The 16,223-nt window shown below is 40.6% G+C and overlaps 1 protein-coding gene across 1 annotated transcript in view; it reads right to left on the reverse strand.

The window, feature by feature from the left end:
* Nucleotides 1–16,223, reverse strand: part of DOK6 (docking protein 6) — a 412,619-nt gene that overhangs the window by 83,948 nt on the left and 312,448 nt on the right. Inside the window, exon 6 of the mRNA XM_027961047.3 lies at nucleotides 9,118–9,256. Within this exon, the coding sequence (XP_027816848.1) occupies nucleotides 9,118–9,256 (139 nt within the window). The remainder of the gene's footprint in view (nucleotides 1–9,117; nucleotides 9,257–16,223) is intronic.

The following is a 16,223-nucleotide window of genomic DNA, read 5'->3' on the forward strand; positions in this document are numbered from 1 at the left end:
AGTCCAAGGAACTCTTAAGAGTCTTCTCCAACACCACAGTTCAAAAGCATCAGTTCTTCAGTGCTCAGCCTTCTTCACAGTCCAACTCTCACATCCATACATGCCCACAGGAAAAACCATAGCCTTGACTAGACGGATAGACATGCAGCTTTGGAGAAGGCAATGGCACCCCACTCCAGTACTCTTGCTTGGAAAAATCCCATGGATGGAGAAGCCTTTTGGGCTGCAGTCCATGGGGTCGCTGAGTCAGACACGACTGAGCAACTTCACTTTCACTTTTCCCTTTCATGCATTGGAGAAGGCAATAGCAACCCACTCCAGTGTTATTGCCTGGAGAATCCCAGGGACATGGGAGCCTGGTAGGCTGCCGTCTGTGGGGTTGCACAGAGCCAGACACGACTGAAGCGACATAGCAGCAGCAGCAGACATGCAGCTTATCAGAAACACATAACCCAATAAAAAAATGGGTGTAAGTCCTAAACAGACATTTCTCCAACAAAGACATACAGATGGCCAACATACATAAAAAAGATGCTCAAAATCGCTCATTATTCGAGATCTGCAAATCAAAACTACAGTGAGGCAACACCTCACAGCCATGAACATGGTCATCATCAAAAAATGACAAACAAAAAATGCTGGAAAGGATGTGGAGATAAAGGGAAAACCATCTTGCACAGCTGGTAGGAATGGAAATTGATACAGCCACTCTGGAGGATCCTTAAAATACTAGGAATAAAGCTACCATATGACCCAGCAATCCCACTACTGGGCATGTACCCCGAGAAAACCAGTCTTCAAAAAGACACAGCTTCTCTGTACGATGAAGAGTTAAAACATGCCTCACATGGGCACATATGCCGACCAGGCCCTGGTTTGTCTGAGACAAGGGGAATGGGTGGGGAAACCCTGTAGATGAGACGCAGGGCAGAAATCCAGGTGGTGGGGCAGAGTGTTCATGTGATGTGGGACATGCTGGTCAGCGTAAGAAAAAAACATGCTGCTTCATAAGGAAAAGCTCAACACCAGTGCACTCCCTCAAGATCAGTTAGTTTTATTTGTTCTTGGAAAAGAGCTCATGAAACTCGAAAGCTGCACAGAAATCAAAGCCCAGGAGACCGTCCGCCAGCCAAGCTTGGCACTGTTAGGGTTCTGCCAGTCCTCTGGAGCTGGAAAGTTTATGGATGACGGGCTTCTCACAGACTTGACTTAATTCTCAGTAGGGGACACACTCTTAATCTTCCATTTTATTCAACATAAATGGGAAAAAAATAGAATACACCTTGCTGAGTATGCTGCTGCTACTAAGTCGCTTCAGTCATGTCCAACTCTGCATGACCCCATAGACGGCAACCCACCACGGTCCCCCATCCCTGGGATTCTCCAGGCAAGAACACTGGAATGGGTTGCCGTTTCCTTCTCCAATGCATGAAAGTGAAAAGTGAAAGTGAAGTCGCTCAGTCGTGTCCGACCCTTAGCGACCCCATGGACTGCAGCCTACTAGGCTGTTCCGTCCATGGGATTTTCTAGGCAAGAGTACTGGAGTGCGTTGCCATTGCCTTCTCCTTGCTGAGTATAAATGCTCACAAATAAAACGTAGTTTATATGGTTGTGTACTGGAAGTTGTTAGGTGACGTTTAAAATTGGACTTTGTAGGATAGTATTTTCATTAACTTGAAACAAAATAGATGTCATCAGTACATATTTTAAATCGCATATTGACCAAAATACTTTCACAGGGTGTGAAAAAAAGCTGGACTTTGGAATAACATCAGAAATTATTACAAACATCTACATAAATACTTTGAATGCCACTCTAACCTATAGTCAGTAAAGTTTTTTTTTTTTTAATGTTTATCGGCTTGCATTTTTGCCTCCTTTTTTTTTTTTTTCTTTATGGTATTTTGTTGTTGTTTTAATCTGTTTAGTTTTAGGCCATGCCATGCAGCACATGAGATCTTAGTTCCCCAACCAGGGATGGGATTCACGCTCCTGGAGTGGGAGCTCACAGTCTTAATCACAGGCCCACCAGGGAAGTCCCAGTAATGCTTTTAAGAATAAGTATTCTTTATCTATCTATCATCTGTAAGCAGATACATTTACAGAGCTACCCTTTGAATCTAAGGAATATGATGAATACATTAAATTAAAACATTAATTAAACATTAAATTTCATAGGTGTTTTAAATAAAAGTTTTGCTGTCATTTGATTTTGAAGTATATGGAGGCTGTAATACGTGTATGTAATTAATTTCCAGTGTATGCATACAGTGAATTCTGGGATGAACTTTTAAAATTTTACCCATTTAAAATGAAAGGTTTTCCTTTTGCCATGTTCTGAATTACCTTATAATTACTGAGCTTTCACTAAAGACCAGGTGGTAGCCTGACCCTCTGAAGTGGATCTTATTGCTCCTTCTTCCTTCTTTTAAGGAGAGGTAGCCAAGACACAGCGGAGGTCAGTGACTTGCAGGAGGTCACACAGCTCTGCTGGTGTTTCCCTAGAGTCTCCCTGGTTACCGACCATGCTGTGCAGCTTCCACACAGTGTGTGTGCATCCAGGGATCGACAACTATGCTCACATTCTTTAACTGTAGCCTGAATGATCTTCTCATGCAATTCTTACATCAATTTCTTAGATTTCTGTTTGTCCCTACTGGCCTGCTCCCCCACACCCATTTTACAGCATTGTCTCCAAGAGGAGTCGGTCTGATTCTTTGGGTTGTATGCATATATGTCATATACGTTTGTATGCTGAGTCATTTTGACTGACTTTTGAAATGTTTTTTTTTTTTTTTCCTCTCTTAAGGATATTACTCTTGTAATTGGGGCTTTCCTGGTGGCTCACTGGGTAAAGAATCTGCCTGCCAAGCAGGAGACTTGGGTTCGATCCCTGGGTTGTGAAGATCTGGAGAAGGAAATGGCAACCCACTCCAGTATTCTTGCTTGGAGAATCCCATGGACAAGAGGAGTCTGGTGGGCTACAGTCCCCAGAGTCGAAAAGAGTTGGACATGACTCAGTGACAAAAAAACAACACTCCTGTAATTGCCAAGAGCAGACTGTATGCCTCTGAATAAGTAAGACTACTATAGTTTAAAGAAATGAAAAAGAACAATATTTGTAGATTTCTCTACTACTGTTCTAGTCTAGCAATATAAATAAAAGAAACAAAATTGTGTCTTTTTAAACACAGTTGAACTTTTTAATGTTAAACATTAATTTTCCTTATACCTTATAATTGTAATCAAGTTGATTATATGTTATACATATATGATATATAATACATTTTTTGAAGTAACATCTAGAGTCATAGAAACTTCTAAAGAAAAACAAAACACACAATCTAAATAAAATTTTGACCATCACGCTATGTCTCAGCATGATGTATTAGAAAAATTACATACTGCCTTCCTGTCATTTCCATCTCATTTGTGTATTTATTGCAGATAGAAATTAGTATTTTCTTTGTTTTTGTTTTTGTTTAGAAACTAATTTTCCTTTAGTGTTCTGAAACATCAGGAACACAGGCCCATGTTAGTTATCAACTATAATAATTTGTTCTAACTGAGCTTGTGTTAGTTTAATCAGTGTCGGCCAATCAGTAAAAGAAAATTTCACAAAAATGCAAACAGCATTTCCCAGCAGGGAACTGGTCATTGTCAGTAATAATGAAGGCTCTTGTCTGCTGGTTAATAATTGATAATACTGAGCAAGAGAGTCAAGAATAGAATTTTGAAGAAAGAATTCACAAGCAGATATTCCTATATTTTGGTTGTAACATACCATTTGCCATCATAAATCACACATTTAAGCAACTTATAGAATTTCATAACATTCTATGACTAAACCTAGAAAAGAGATTGCAAAAAATGTTAACATTTTCCTGTCTATAGCTTATAAGATTATTTTGCTTCCAAATTCTTCACCTTTTCAGTATGGGAGAACTAGTTTTTTTTCCCCTCATAGCTGATAGAGATTCACATAAAATGCAGGTATGAAGAATGCTGTCACTCAAAAGAAAGCCAAACTGCCCAGGACAGGTCCCATTCTGGAAGCTTTCCTATTTCTTCAAAATGTATAAATGGGCACACTGTACTCCCCGCCTCGTTAGACAGGGACTCGAAAAGAACTGAAAGATATAATTTAGTGCCAGTTGGGAATAACAGTTTAGAGTCTTCAGAATACTTACGACAAGTATTATGGTATTTTATACACTCCAGGATGCCATCATTAGAAAGACACATGATTTTATGGAGCACTAGGAAAGAACAGTGCTGCTAATTAAACCGTTAACTCTCATCTGACTTGAGAGACATTAAACTGTGAAAAAGATACCCAGCTTGGAGTTCATGCCATGGAATAGCATTTCCTTGGTCATACAGCTCCTTAGACAAGAACTATTTCATAGGCTGGTAGCAGTGAATACCTGGGTAAGATCTGTGATCATGTATAAATCTGGAAGGGCAAATACACTAACTTCGAGTCGCAGTCTAAGTCAGTTGTACATGAAACAGCTTCGTTCTCCCCTCTCCCCTTGTGCTCCTCTGAGGCAGGCGGCATTAGACCTACTACGTGCCAATGGGGTGGCTGGAGAGACAGACAGTGCTGCCTCCTCACCAGAAATTTCTTTTCATCTTACATTATAAAGGGAAATAAGATCATTTGTTTTTAAATGCTTACTGTTCAAAAGGCTTACTGTTTGGGGAACAGTAAAAGTTTCTAGTTTGTTAAATGTGTGACTTTAACTCTCTTTTACTTCTAGCAACAAAAGCAAGTAAAATGACAGATCTTAGAGAAAGAAAACTATTTGTTTTCTAGGAAGGACATGCTACGTGAGACTTATGTTGTTCTTCTCCATCCACTGGAGCTTAGGAAGACCACAGAAGTGACAATTTTGGACAGTAGCCCCTTTAAGTCCTGCCAGTGGTGTTTTTTAGGCATTACCGTGGTTTGCTATCTTGCTCATATTTCAACACCACCAATGCTGCAAAAAGCCTCTTGATAAAAGTGAAAGTGGAGAGTGAAAAAGTTGGCTTAAAGCTCAACATTCAGAAAACGAAGATCATGGCATCTGGTCCCATTACTTCAAGGCAAATACATGGGGAAACAGTGGAAACAGGGTCAGATTTTATTTTTGGGGGCTCCAAAATCATTGCAGATGGTGATTGCAGCCATGAAATTAAAAGACGCTTACTCCTTGGAAGAAAAGTTATGACCAACCTAGATAGCATATTCAAAAGCAGAGACATTACTTTGCCAACAAAGGTACGTCTAGTCAAGGCTATGGTTTTTCCAGTGGTCATGTATGGATGTGAGAGTTGGACTGTGAAGAAATCTGAGAGCCAAAGAATTGATGCATTTGAACTGTGGTGTTGGAGAAGACTCTTGAGAGTCCCTTGGATTGCAAGGAGATCCAACCAGTCCATTCTGAAGGAGATCAGCCCTGGGATTTCTTTGGAGAGAATGATGCTAAAGCTGAAACTCCAGTACTTTGGTCACCTCATGCGAAGAGTTGACTCATTGGAAAAGACTCTGATGCTGGGAGGGATTGGGGGTAGGAGGAGAAGGGGACGGCAGAGGATGAGATGGCTGGATGGCATCACTGACTCGATGGACGCGAGTCTGAGTGAACTCTGGGAGTTGGTGATGGACAGGGAGGCCTGGCATGCTGCGATTCATGGGGTCGCAAAGAGTCGGACACAGCTGAGTGACTGAACTGAACTGAACTGAACTGATGCTGTTTGTCCTTAAATTGTGCACAGAGCTTTTCAGGTGACGAGGAAGCAAGAATGACTGAAAACAGGAGCATTCCAGACACTATGTTTTTAAAGGACAAACTGTAACTTTTATTATGGGGGGTTCTTTGCTTTTAAATCACATTGTTACAAAGTTAGAAATTACTATCCCCTCTTCCTTCACTTATTTTTGATAAACTATAAGGGAAAACCTGTGTTTTGAAAATTTCATTTATGTCTTCTCATCATGTCCCTGTGGACATTTCATAGCACTTGTAAAGCTTAAGAACATACAAAGCAAATTAAAACAAGAAGTTTCTTTTAAATTATTTGTGTTTGTGTGTATAATTTTATGTGTATGTGTGTAACAGATCCATTGAAATCCAAAATTAAATTATTTCAGGACCTTTGAGATCTTGTGGACGATGAGGTCAGCCTACACTCACCCTCCAGGGGCAGGGCCATGCAAGCACCTTTGACATGCGTGTTTTGATGAATGGCTGTTATCACTGAAACAATGGAAACTTTCCTTAAAAATGTTGCCCATGCAAAGTGGAGCACCTTTGTTTTTGGCAACAAAATTAGAAGAACTTGGAGTGTTTTATCTAAGATTATGACCTCCATGAAAGTGAAAGTGAAAGTGAAGTTGCTCAGTCATGTCCGACTCTTTGCGACCCCATGGACGGTAACCTACCAGGCTCCACAGTCCATGGGATTTTCCAGACAAGAATACTGGAGTGGGCTGCCATTTCCTTTTCCAGGGTATCTTCCCAATCCAGGGATCGAACCCAGGTCTCCTGCATTGCAGACAGACGCTTTACCATCTGAGCCACTAGGGAAGCCCAATAGAAACAAATTCGAGAGGTGCCATTGGTTTAAATATGTAGCTTTAATAATTTCCTTTGTGTTCTCAAATAATTTGAAAGTTGGTAGTCACACTTTTTCACCCAATTTAACCACTGGATGGTCAAAGATGCCCCGAGCCTGCTATTTTAATATCTGTCCCCTTCCCCTTCCATCTTCAAGCACCCAGGTCTATGGTGTACCCCGATCCTGGCTTCTACTGCCTGAGATCTCAGTTGGTGGATCTTCCATCTGTACCATCTCCATCACAGCAATAGCCTCCCTCCTCTCCCCTTGCTTCTCAGTGGCACAGGATAAGACAAAATACAACTGCATCAAAGGCAAGGGGGAATTAAATTTGGTGTTGCAAATCTTTTGGCACAAGGTACAGGTGTACTTGAAAGGGACAAACATATTACTGAGCTACAGCTGGGAACAAAAATATCGTGTCTTCACCACCATTGCAGATCTTAAAATTGTTCAACATCACCATCATAATAATGAACCTTTCACAGTACCTCCTGTGTGCCAGGTCTGTTCTCAGCACTTTGTATGCATTAATGCACAGATACATCATTATAACCAAATCAGTAGAATGATTATATACCCATTCTACAGACAGAGGAAAATGAGACATTTAGAGGTTAAATGAGCTGCTCAAGATTATACAGTCCATGAGTAGGAGAACCAGAATGGGAAGCCAGCACACTGAGTGCTATCCTTACTGCAGACAATTACAGTCGCCTGAAAGAGCTCCTGGACTCTCCTTCATGAAAATACCATCTAAGAGCCTCTATTTATGAGCATTTTGCCTGCTCAGAACAACCAGAAGTAAAGAACTACACTTATTGACTAAGGCTTCCCTGGTGGCTTAGAGGGTAAAGCGTCCACCTGCAGTGCAGGAGCCCCAGGTTCAATCCTGAGTTGAGAAGATCCCCTGGAGAAGGAAACGGCAACCCACTCCAGTACTCTTGCCTGGAAAATCCCATGGACGGAGGAGCCTGGGAGGCTGAAGTCCATGGGGGTCACAAACAGTCAGTACTCTTGCCTGGAAAATCCCATGGATGGAGGAGCCTGGGAGGCTGAAGTCCACGGGGTCGCAAAGAGTCAGACACGATTGAGCAACTTCACTTTGACTTTGACACCTGTTGACTAATAGCAAATGACCTCACAGTTGTTAATTTTAGGTGAAAATGAACACTAGCAGATTATAAATATGGGCTGATAATGATTGTGCCAGTTACTCAAATAATTTGAAATTTGGTAGTTATATATTTTTTTCTCCCAATTTAAGCCATTAGAAAAATGTCATATTAATTAGATAATTATTAAAATAATTTAAATTTAACCCAAATCTTTCTAAAGACTAAACCCTACCAACCTCCTGGTGGTGCTTCATCAATTAATCCCGAAGTCTCATATTAATAATCCTCTTTATGTTCTAGCTACTCTTTTACCTCCCACTGAAGGCCAAATTGACGCGTGACTTGCACTTGCCACCCTTAGATATTCAGAAGGCTCTTTAAACCATATCTTGGATAGAGAGATACAAATGTATATGTAGTATTGACAAAATTTGAAATGTATTAAGAATAATGTAAAATCATTTCTTAAACCACTTTGTCTTCTTACATTTAAAAGATAATTTTACATTTCAAGTTATTACGTATTTGAAATTTTTTAAAGTCCAAATAAAATAATACTACATAGAAAGCCCCATAGTCTTTTAATGGAATAGAATTATGAGTATTTTTCTGGGTAGTGACCCATCTATTTCTCAAAATTCTACTTTTGTCCTTTCATAGATGGGTTCTTATGCATCTCTATCAATTCTGCAGAAAGACAATATTGATCTCTTTTGATGATCAATGACCAATAATAATTCTTTTGTTTGCTTTTCAAAGAAGTTAGTAGTAAAGCTTATATTGTTTTCCAGATACTTGTAAATTTTGCTATTTCAGATTCTTTATGAAATTATTTCTAAGCTCGACCTCGAAACTACAGCATAGTTCCAGGACAGGATAATAGACAACTGGTAAACAGAATAAGTGCCTTTTGAAAACATTTTAGTATTGGCTCTGAAACATGGACAGAAAGAGCTATAAGTTTCAGAGAATTTAAAATAAATACAAAGACAGAAAGAAAAATGGAACGCTTTCTGGTAGAAACGTATTTTCCTTGTTATTGTGGGTCCACATTCGCATCGCTGATTGTCTGGCTACGTGTGGAGATATGCAGAGGGCACCACTCCGTTTGACTCTCTGGGCACTCTATCCCTCTTTGGGTAACCATGGCAACAGGTCATAGGTACATACACAAAGTGCATGGCTCCCTGCAGCAGCCACAAACAGCTTCTTTTGTCATAAGCTGAATAGAATATTCGAGAGATGAGGTTCGGTAATTGGGACAAGCTCTCAGGGCCGGGGTGGGGGTGGATACTCAGGCGCTGGCCTGAATGGGCCCACATGTACACGATGCGCATTGGAGCTCAGGGACATTCATTTCCAAGCTGTTAGGTTACCAAGGAAGGGGCCTTACCCGGGCCTTCTGCTCCATTTCTAGCATTAATCTCTCATGCTGCTCAGCTATGGCCAGTGTCGCAGAATGGACCTTCTGATAGATCATTTCTCCTTCCCTTGTTTGAAAAGTGAACAGGCCTTCTCCTGTGTCACACATTCTGTGAGAACAGAGACAGGGAGACAGATGGGTCTTCATGTGCTCAAGTGCGCAACAGTTGTCGCCCTGTAACCCCCTCCGCCTTGACCCACACAGGCATGAGTGAAGCAGATTCATCCTGGACCAAACCAACCAACCAACCAGCCGGCCAATCAACCGATGCGTCTATAAACTGTGCACGAGGATGACACTATGGGTGAATATCCATGCACATCTGGAATTTTAAAGATGAAGTGTTCACAGCAGCGTAAAAGCAATTTCAGTTATGACAGTGCATGTCTTACCAATATTTAAAGAATAAAAACAAACTGTTGTTTTAAGAACCTTCACATTGATATCATAGCACTATCTCCTATGACTTGATAGCTCTTGAAATGTTAAGAATGAAAATCTGCAATTTTATACTCATTGCAGCAGGAACCAAGGAGCAGACTTTAAGGATCTGCATACATAGGTTGAAGCTTTTATTCAAACTGAAGAATCCTTACATAAATCTCAGTATACACTAAGAGACAACATGCCAGAGAGGAGACTCAACATGGATGTATGAATATTTGTTTGAACCTTGGCTCAGCCACTTACCAGCAGTGTGACCTTGAGCAAGATAACCCTCCTTTCAACATCTCCAGCAGGAAAAATTATAATACACATGTCATAAGATCATTATGACAGTTAAGAGATGACACAATATTTTTAGTGTCATTTAGCATGTATTAAGTGCTCAAAAATGTTGGTTACTCTTATTTTCATCATACAGAAAATATGAAACTAATCTAAATATCCACCATACAGAATCTGTTTGTGTAAATATAATATTTTTATCTGATGGACTATTACAAAGCTATTATTGTATCATTTATGAAAGCACATAATAACATTGAAACTCTTTTTCTTCTTTTGGCCATGCCGCATGGCTTGTGAAATCTCAGTTCCCTAACCAGAGATTCAACCTGGACCACAGCAGTGAAAGCACAGAATCTTAACCACCTGGCCACCAGGGAACTGGCTAAAATTCTTACAATGTAAATTCAAGTGGAAAAAAAATCAGAATACAAATTCCTTTTCAATTATTTAAGTATGATGACTTTTTAAAATGGGGTTTCCTAGGTGGTGCTAATGGTAAAGAACCCATTTCCCAATGCAGGGGACTTAAGAGACACGAGTTTGATCCCTGGGTCAGGAAGATCCCCTGAAGGAGCAAATGGCAACCCATTCCAGTATTCTTGGCTGGGAAATCACATGGAGAGAGGAGCCTCATGGGCTATAGTCCCTGGCATCACAAAGAGTAGGACGTGACTGAAACGGCTTAGCACTCATGCACCTCTAAAACAATTTTTTCTTGGAATAAAACCACTGACAGTTTCTCAGGCAGCAGGATTATGGATATATTTTATTAACCAAGACTAATTCAACTTTATTTTTTTGGGCTCCAAAATCACTGCAGATGGTGATTGCAGCTATGAAATTAAAAGACTCTTACTCCTTGGAAGAAAAGTTATGACCAACCTAGATAGGATATTCAAAAGCAGAGACATTACTTTGCCAACAAAGGTCCATTTAGTCAAGGCTATGGTTTTTTCCAGTGGTCATGTATGCATGTGAGAGTTGGACTGTGAAGAAAGCTGAGCACCAAAGAACTGATGCTTTTGAACTGTGGTGTTGGAGAAGACTCTTGAGAGTCCCTTGGACTGCAGGGAGATCCAACCAGTCCATCCTAAAGGAGATCAGTCCTGGGTGTTCATTGGAGGGACTGATGCTGAAGCTGAAACTCCAATACTTTGGCCACCTCATGCGAAGAGTTGACTCATTGGAAAAGACTCTGATGCTGGGAGGGACTGGGGGCAGGAGGAGAAGAGGGTGACAGAAGATGAGATGGCTGGATGGCATCACCGACTTGATGGACATGAGTTTGGGTAAACTCCAGGAGTTGGTGATGGACAGGGAGGTTTGGTGTACTGTGGTTCATGGAGTTGCAAAGAGTCGGATATGACTGAGCAACTGAACTGAACGGAACTGAATTCTAGAATAAAAATAATTAATTAGTATTTTAAACCGGCTTTTAAAAGTAGTTGGAGGCCTTCAAAAAGAGGCACTGAGTATTAGTACGATGTTCCCGTTCACAGACTGGATATTAACAGGACTGCCGTGTTGGTGTTTTCAGGCTGTAATACCAAAAGATCTGCATGAAATACTCATGAGGCCAACCTCCATCTTCCATCACCAAAGAGATTTTAGATTCTTCTCTGTGATTTTCCGAGGAGTTTTGGTAGAAAATAAATGTCTCAAGAGGCTTTAGAAATTATAGAGGCTGCGACTGCCAGCCCTTAGGGCCCCATAGAGCCAGCACTTAGCTTCTGTGAAAGAGATCTTAATAAAATTCACACAGCGTGAAATGGAAAGTCTGAGGGAAAAATGAAGAGTTTTCACAAAGTGAAACAAATGAGCTTTCTTTGTTGATTCCGAGGAGTAAAGAACTCCAACAGGAAGAGCAGGCAAAACATTGATAAACGGTGAGCCCATCTCATTTAAGGTTGAGTTTCGTTCACTGTCACTGGAAAAACACTGCTTATTAGCCTTTGGAAATCAGATAATGAAGATACAAATTGTTATTTTATACCTAGTCACTGAGATGCACAGGTCTAACCCTTTGCCACTTCCTGGGACTTAACTATGTATGCCTAGTGGGGGTGTCTGAAGGCATACAGAAGGGATTGTATTATTTTTCCTCCAACCTCTGAAATAAAAACTTCATACATTGGTCAAGAAACCAGGAATTAGAACACACTGGCTTAAAATAACACAGAACATTTGGGCAGAAGATGCTGTTTTCTCAACAGATACCCAAAGCCAAGGTGAAATTACACTTCTTCAGTACAATTGGTTTAGATTTATGACTTCTGTCAGCAGTGTTGGAATAAACAGTTTACGTTTTTCCTAGTTACTATTTAAAACATTTACTCTTAGGAGTGGTAAGGAACAGATAAGATCTTTTCCTTATATGTCTAAACAGTTTTGTGGTAGTAAGCCAGTGCTAGAGAGGACAAGATGAGACATGAAATCATTGTGATGACCGATGCCTTGCTCCTCAACGTGGTCCCCTGACCAGCATCACTGGGAGCTGTCCAGAGTGCTGAAGTGGAACCTTCATTTTGACATTTAAAAAAATTTTTTTACATTGGAATATAATTGCTATGACAAAGGATGCAAGAAGATACAATGGAGAAAAGAGAGCCTTTTCAATAAGAGGTGCTGGGAAATCTGGACAGATGCATGTAAAAGACTGAAATCAGAACAGTATCTAACACTATACACAAAAATAAACTCAAAATGGATTAAAGATGTAAATGTAAGACTGGACACTGTAAAACTCTTAGAGGAAAACACGAAAAAAACACTCTTTGACATAAGCCACAGAAAGATCTTTTATGACCCACTTCCTAGAGCAATGAAAACAAAACAAAAATAAACAAATAGGACCTAATTAAACTTAAAAGCTCTTTGTACAGCAAAGGAAATCATAAACAAGATGACAGCCCTCAGATGGGAGAAAACATCTGCAAATGAAGCAATGGACAAAAGATTAATCTCTAAAATATACAAGCAGCTCATGAAGCTTGATAAAAACAAGCCAATCAGAACCTGCATTGTGACAATATGCTTGCACATATATTATAGTTTGAAAAATACTGGCGTATAGAACTCTTTCCATAGGTCACCATGTCATCCAAGGGAGTGGGGGATGATACTTGGGACACATAAGAGGAAAATTAGGAGTGATATTTGTGCAGTTTAAGACTGTGACCCATGGACCTGAAAGAAAGGAAGAAGTATGACAAAATGGACAAAAAGCATAAAAGAACACTTTCCGTAACTTGGGAAGAACTAAGATAGTCACACATAGTAAACAACAGAGTCTGAAATGCAGTACTTAGGTGCAATCTCAAAAATGACTGAATGATCTCTGCTCATTTCCAAGGGAAACCATTGAATATCACAGTAATCCAAGTTTCTGCCCCAAATAGTAATGCTGAAGAAGCTGAAGTTGAATGGTTCTATGAAGACCTATAGGATCTTCTAGAACTAACACCCAATAAAGATGTCTTTTTCATTATACGGGACTGAAATGCAAAAGCAGGAAGTCAAAAGATACCTGCAGTAATAGGCAAATTTGACCTTGGAGTACAGAATGAAGCAGGGGGAAATGCTAACAGAGTTTTGCCAAGAGAATGCACTGGTCATAGCAAACACCCTCTTCCAGGAACAAAAGAGAAGACTGTACACATGGACATCACCAGATGGTCAATGCTGGAATCAGACTGATTCTATTTTTGGCAGACAAAGATGGAGAAGCTCTATACAGTCAGCAAAAACATGACCAGGAACTAACTGTGACTCAGATCATGAACTCCCTATTCCAAAATTCAGATTTCAATTGAAGAAAGTAGAGAAAACCACTAGACCATTCAGGTATGACCTAAATCAAATTCCTTACAATTATACAGTGGAAGTGAAAAATAGATTCAAGGGATTAGACCTGATAGAGTGACTGAAGAACTATGGACAGAGGTTCATCAGACTATACAGGAGGCAGTGATCAAGACCATCCCCAAGCAAAAGAAATGCAGAAAGGCAAAATGGTTGTCTGAGGAGGCCTTACAAATAGCTGAGAAAAGAAGAGAAGTGAAAGGCAAAAGAGAAAAGGAAAGACATACCCATTTGAATGGAGAGTTCCAAAGAATAGCAAGGAGAGATAAGAAAGCCTTCTTCAGTGATTAATGCAAAGAAATAGAGGAAAACAATAGAGTGCAAAGAAATAGAGGAAAACAATAGAGTGGGAAAGACTAGAGATCTCATCAAGAAAATTAGAGATACCAAGGGAACATTTCATGCAAAGATGGGCTCGATAAAGGACAGAAATGGTATGGACCTAACAGAAGCAGAAGATATTAAGAAGAGGGTAGCAACAATACACAGAAGAACTGTACAAAAAAGATCTTCATGACCCAGATAACCAGGATGGTGTTATCATTCAACTAGAGCCAGACATCCCGGAATGCGAAGTCAAGTGGGCCTTAGGAAGCATCACTATGAACAAAGCTAGTGGAGGTGATGGGATTCCAGTTGAGCTATTTCAAATCCTAAAGGATGATGCTGTGAAAGTGCTGCACTCAATATTCCAGCAAATTTGGAAAACTCAGCAGTGGCCACAGGACTGGAAAACGTCAGTTTTCATTCCAATCCCAAAGAAGGGCAATGCCAAAGAATGTTCCAACTACCACACAACTGCACTCATCTCACAGGCTAACAAAGTAATGCTCAGAATCCTCCAAACCAGGCTTCAACAGTACATGAACTGTGCACTTCCAGATGTTCAAGCTGGATTTAGAAATGGCAGAGGAGTGAGAGATCAAACTGGTAACATCTGCTGAATCATCAAAAAAGCAAGAGAGTTCCAGAAAAACATCTACTTCTTCTTTATTGACTACGCCAATGCCTTTGACTGTGTGGATCACAACGAACTGTGGAAAATTCTTCAAGAGATGGGAATACCAGACCACCTTATTTGCCTCCTGAAATCTGTATGCAGATAAAGAAACAACAGTTAGAACTGGACATGGAACAACAGACTGGTTCCAAATCGGGAAAGGAATACATCAAGGCTGTATATTGTCACCCTGCTTATTTAACTTCTATGCAGAGAACATCATGAGAAATGCCAGGCTGGATGAAGCACAAGCTGGAATCAAGATTGCCGGGAGAAATATCAATAACCTCGGATATGCAGATGACACAACTCTTATGGCAGAAAGCGAAGGAGAACTAAAGAGCCTCTTGATGAAAGTGAAAGGAGTGAAAAAAAGTTGGCTTAAAACAACATTCAGACTTTATTTTTCGGGGCTCCAAAATCACTGCAGATGGTGACTGCAGTCATGAAATTAAAAGACGCTTACTCCTTGGAAGAAAAGTTATGACCAACCTAGATAGCACATTCAAGAGCAGAGACATTACTTTGCAGACTAAGGTCCGTCTAGTCAAGGCTATGGTTTTTCCTGTGGTCATGTATGGACATGAGAGTTGGACTGTGAAGAAGGCTGAGCACCGAAGAACTGATGCTTTTGAACTGTGGTGTTGGAGAAGACTCTTGAGAGTCCCTTGGACTGCAAGGAGATCCAACCAGTCCATTCTGAAGGAGATCAACCCTGGGATTTCCTTGGAAGGAATGTTGCTAAAGCTGAAGCTCCAGTACTTTGGTCAACTCATGCGAAGAGTTGACTCATTGGAAAAGACTCTGATGCTGGGAGGGATTGGGGGCAGGAGGAGAAGGGGACGACTGAGGATGAGATGGCTGGATGGCATCACGGACTCGATGGACGTGAGTCTGAGTGAACTCCGGGAGTTGGTGATGGACAGGGAGGCCTGGCATGCTGTGATTCATGGGGTCGCAAAGAGTCGGACACGACTGAGTGACTGAACTGAACTGAACTGAAAACAACATTCAGAAAACTAAAATCATGGCATCCAGTCCCATCATTTCAAAGTAAATAGATGGGGAAACAATGGAAACAGTGAGAAACTTTATTTTTGGGGGCTCCAAAATCACTGCAAATGCTGACTGCAGCCATGAAATTAAAAGACGCTTGCTCCTTGGAAGGAAAGCTATGCTAACTTAGACAGCATATTAAAAAGCAGAGACGTTACTTTGCCTAAAAAGGTCCATCTAGCCAAAGCTATGGTTTATCCAGTAGTCATGTCTGGATGTGAGAGTTGGACTGTAAAGAAAGCTGAGCGCCAAAGAATTGATGCTTTTGAACTGTGGTGTTGGAGAAGATTCTTGAGAGTCCCCTGGACTGCAAGGAGATCCAACCAGTCCATCCTAAAGGAAATCAGTCCTGAATATTCATTGGAAGGACTGATGCTGAAGCCGAAGCTCCAATACTTTGGCCACCTGATGCAAAGAACTGACTCAT

Source organism: Ovis aries, chromosome 23, assembly GCF_016772045.2.
Source record: "Ovis aries strain OAR_USU_Benz2616 breed Rambouillet chromosome 23, ARS-UI_Ramb_v3.0, whole genome shotgun sequence".
Taxonomy (NCBI): domain Eukaryota; kingdom Metazoa; phylum Chordata; class Mammalia; order Artiodactyla; family Bovidae; genus Ovis; species Ovis aries.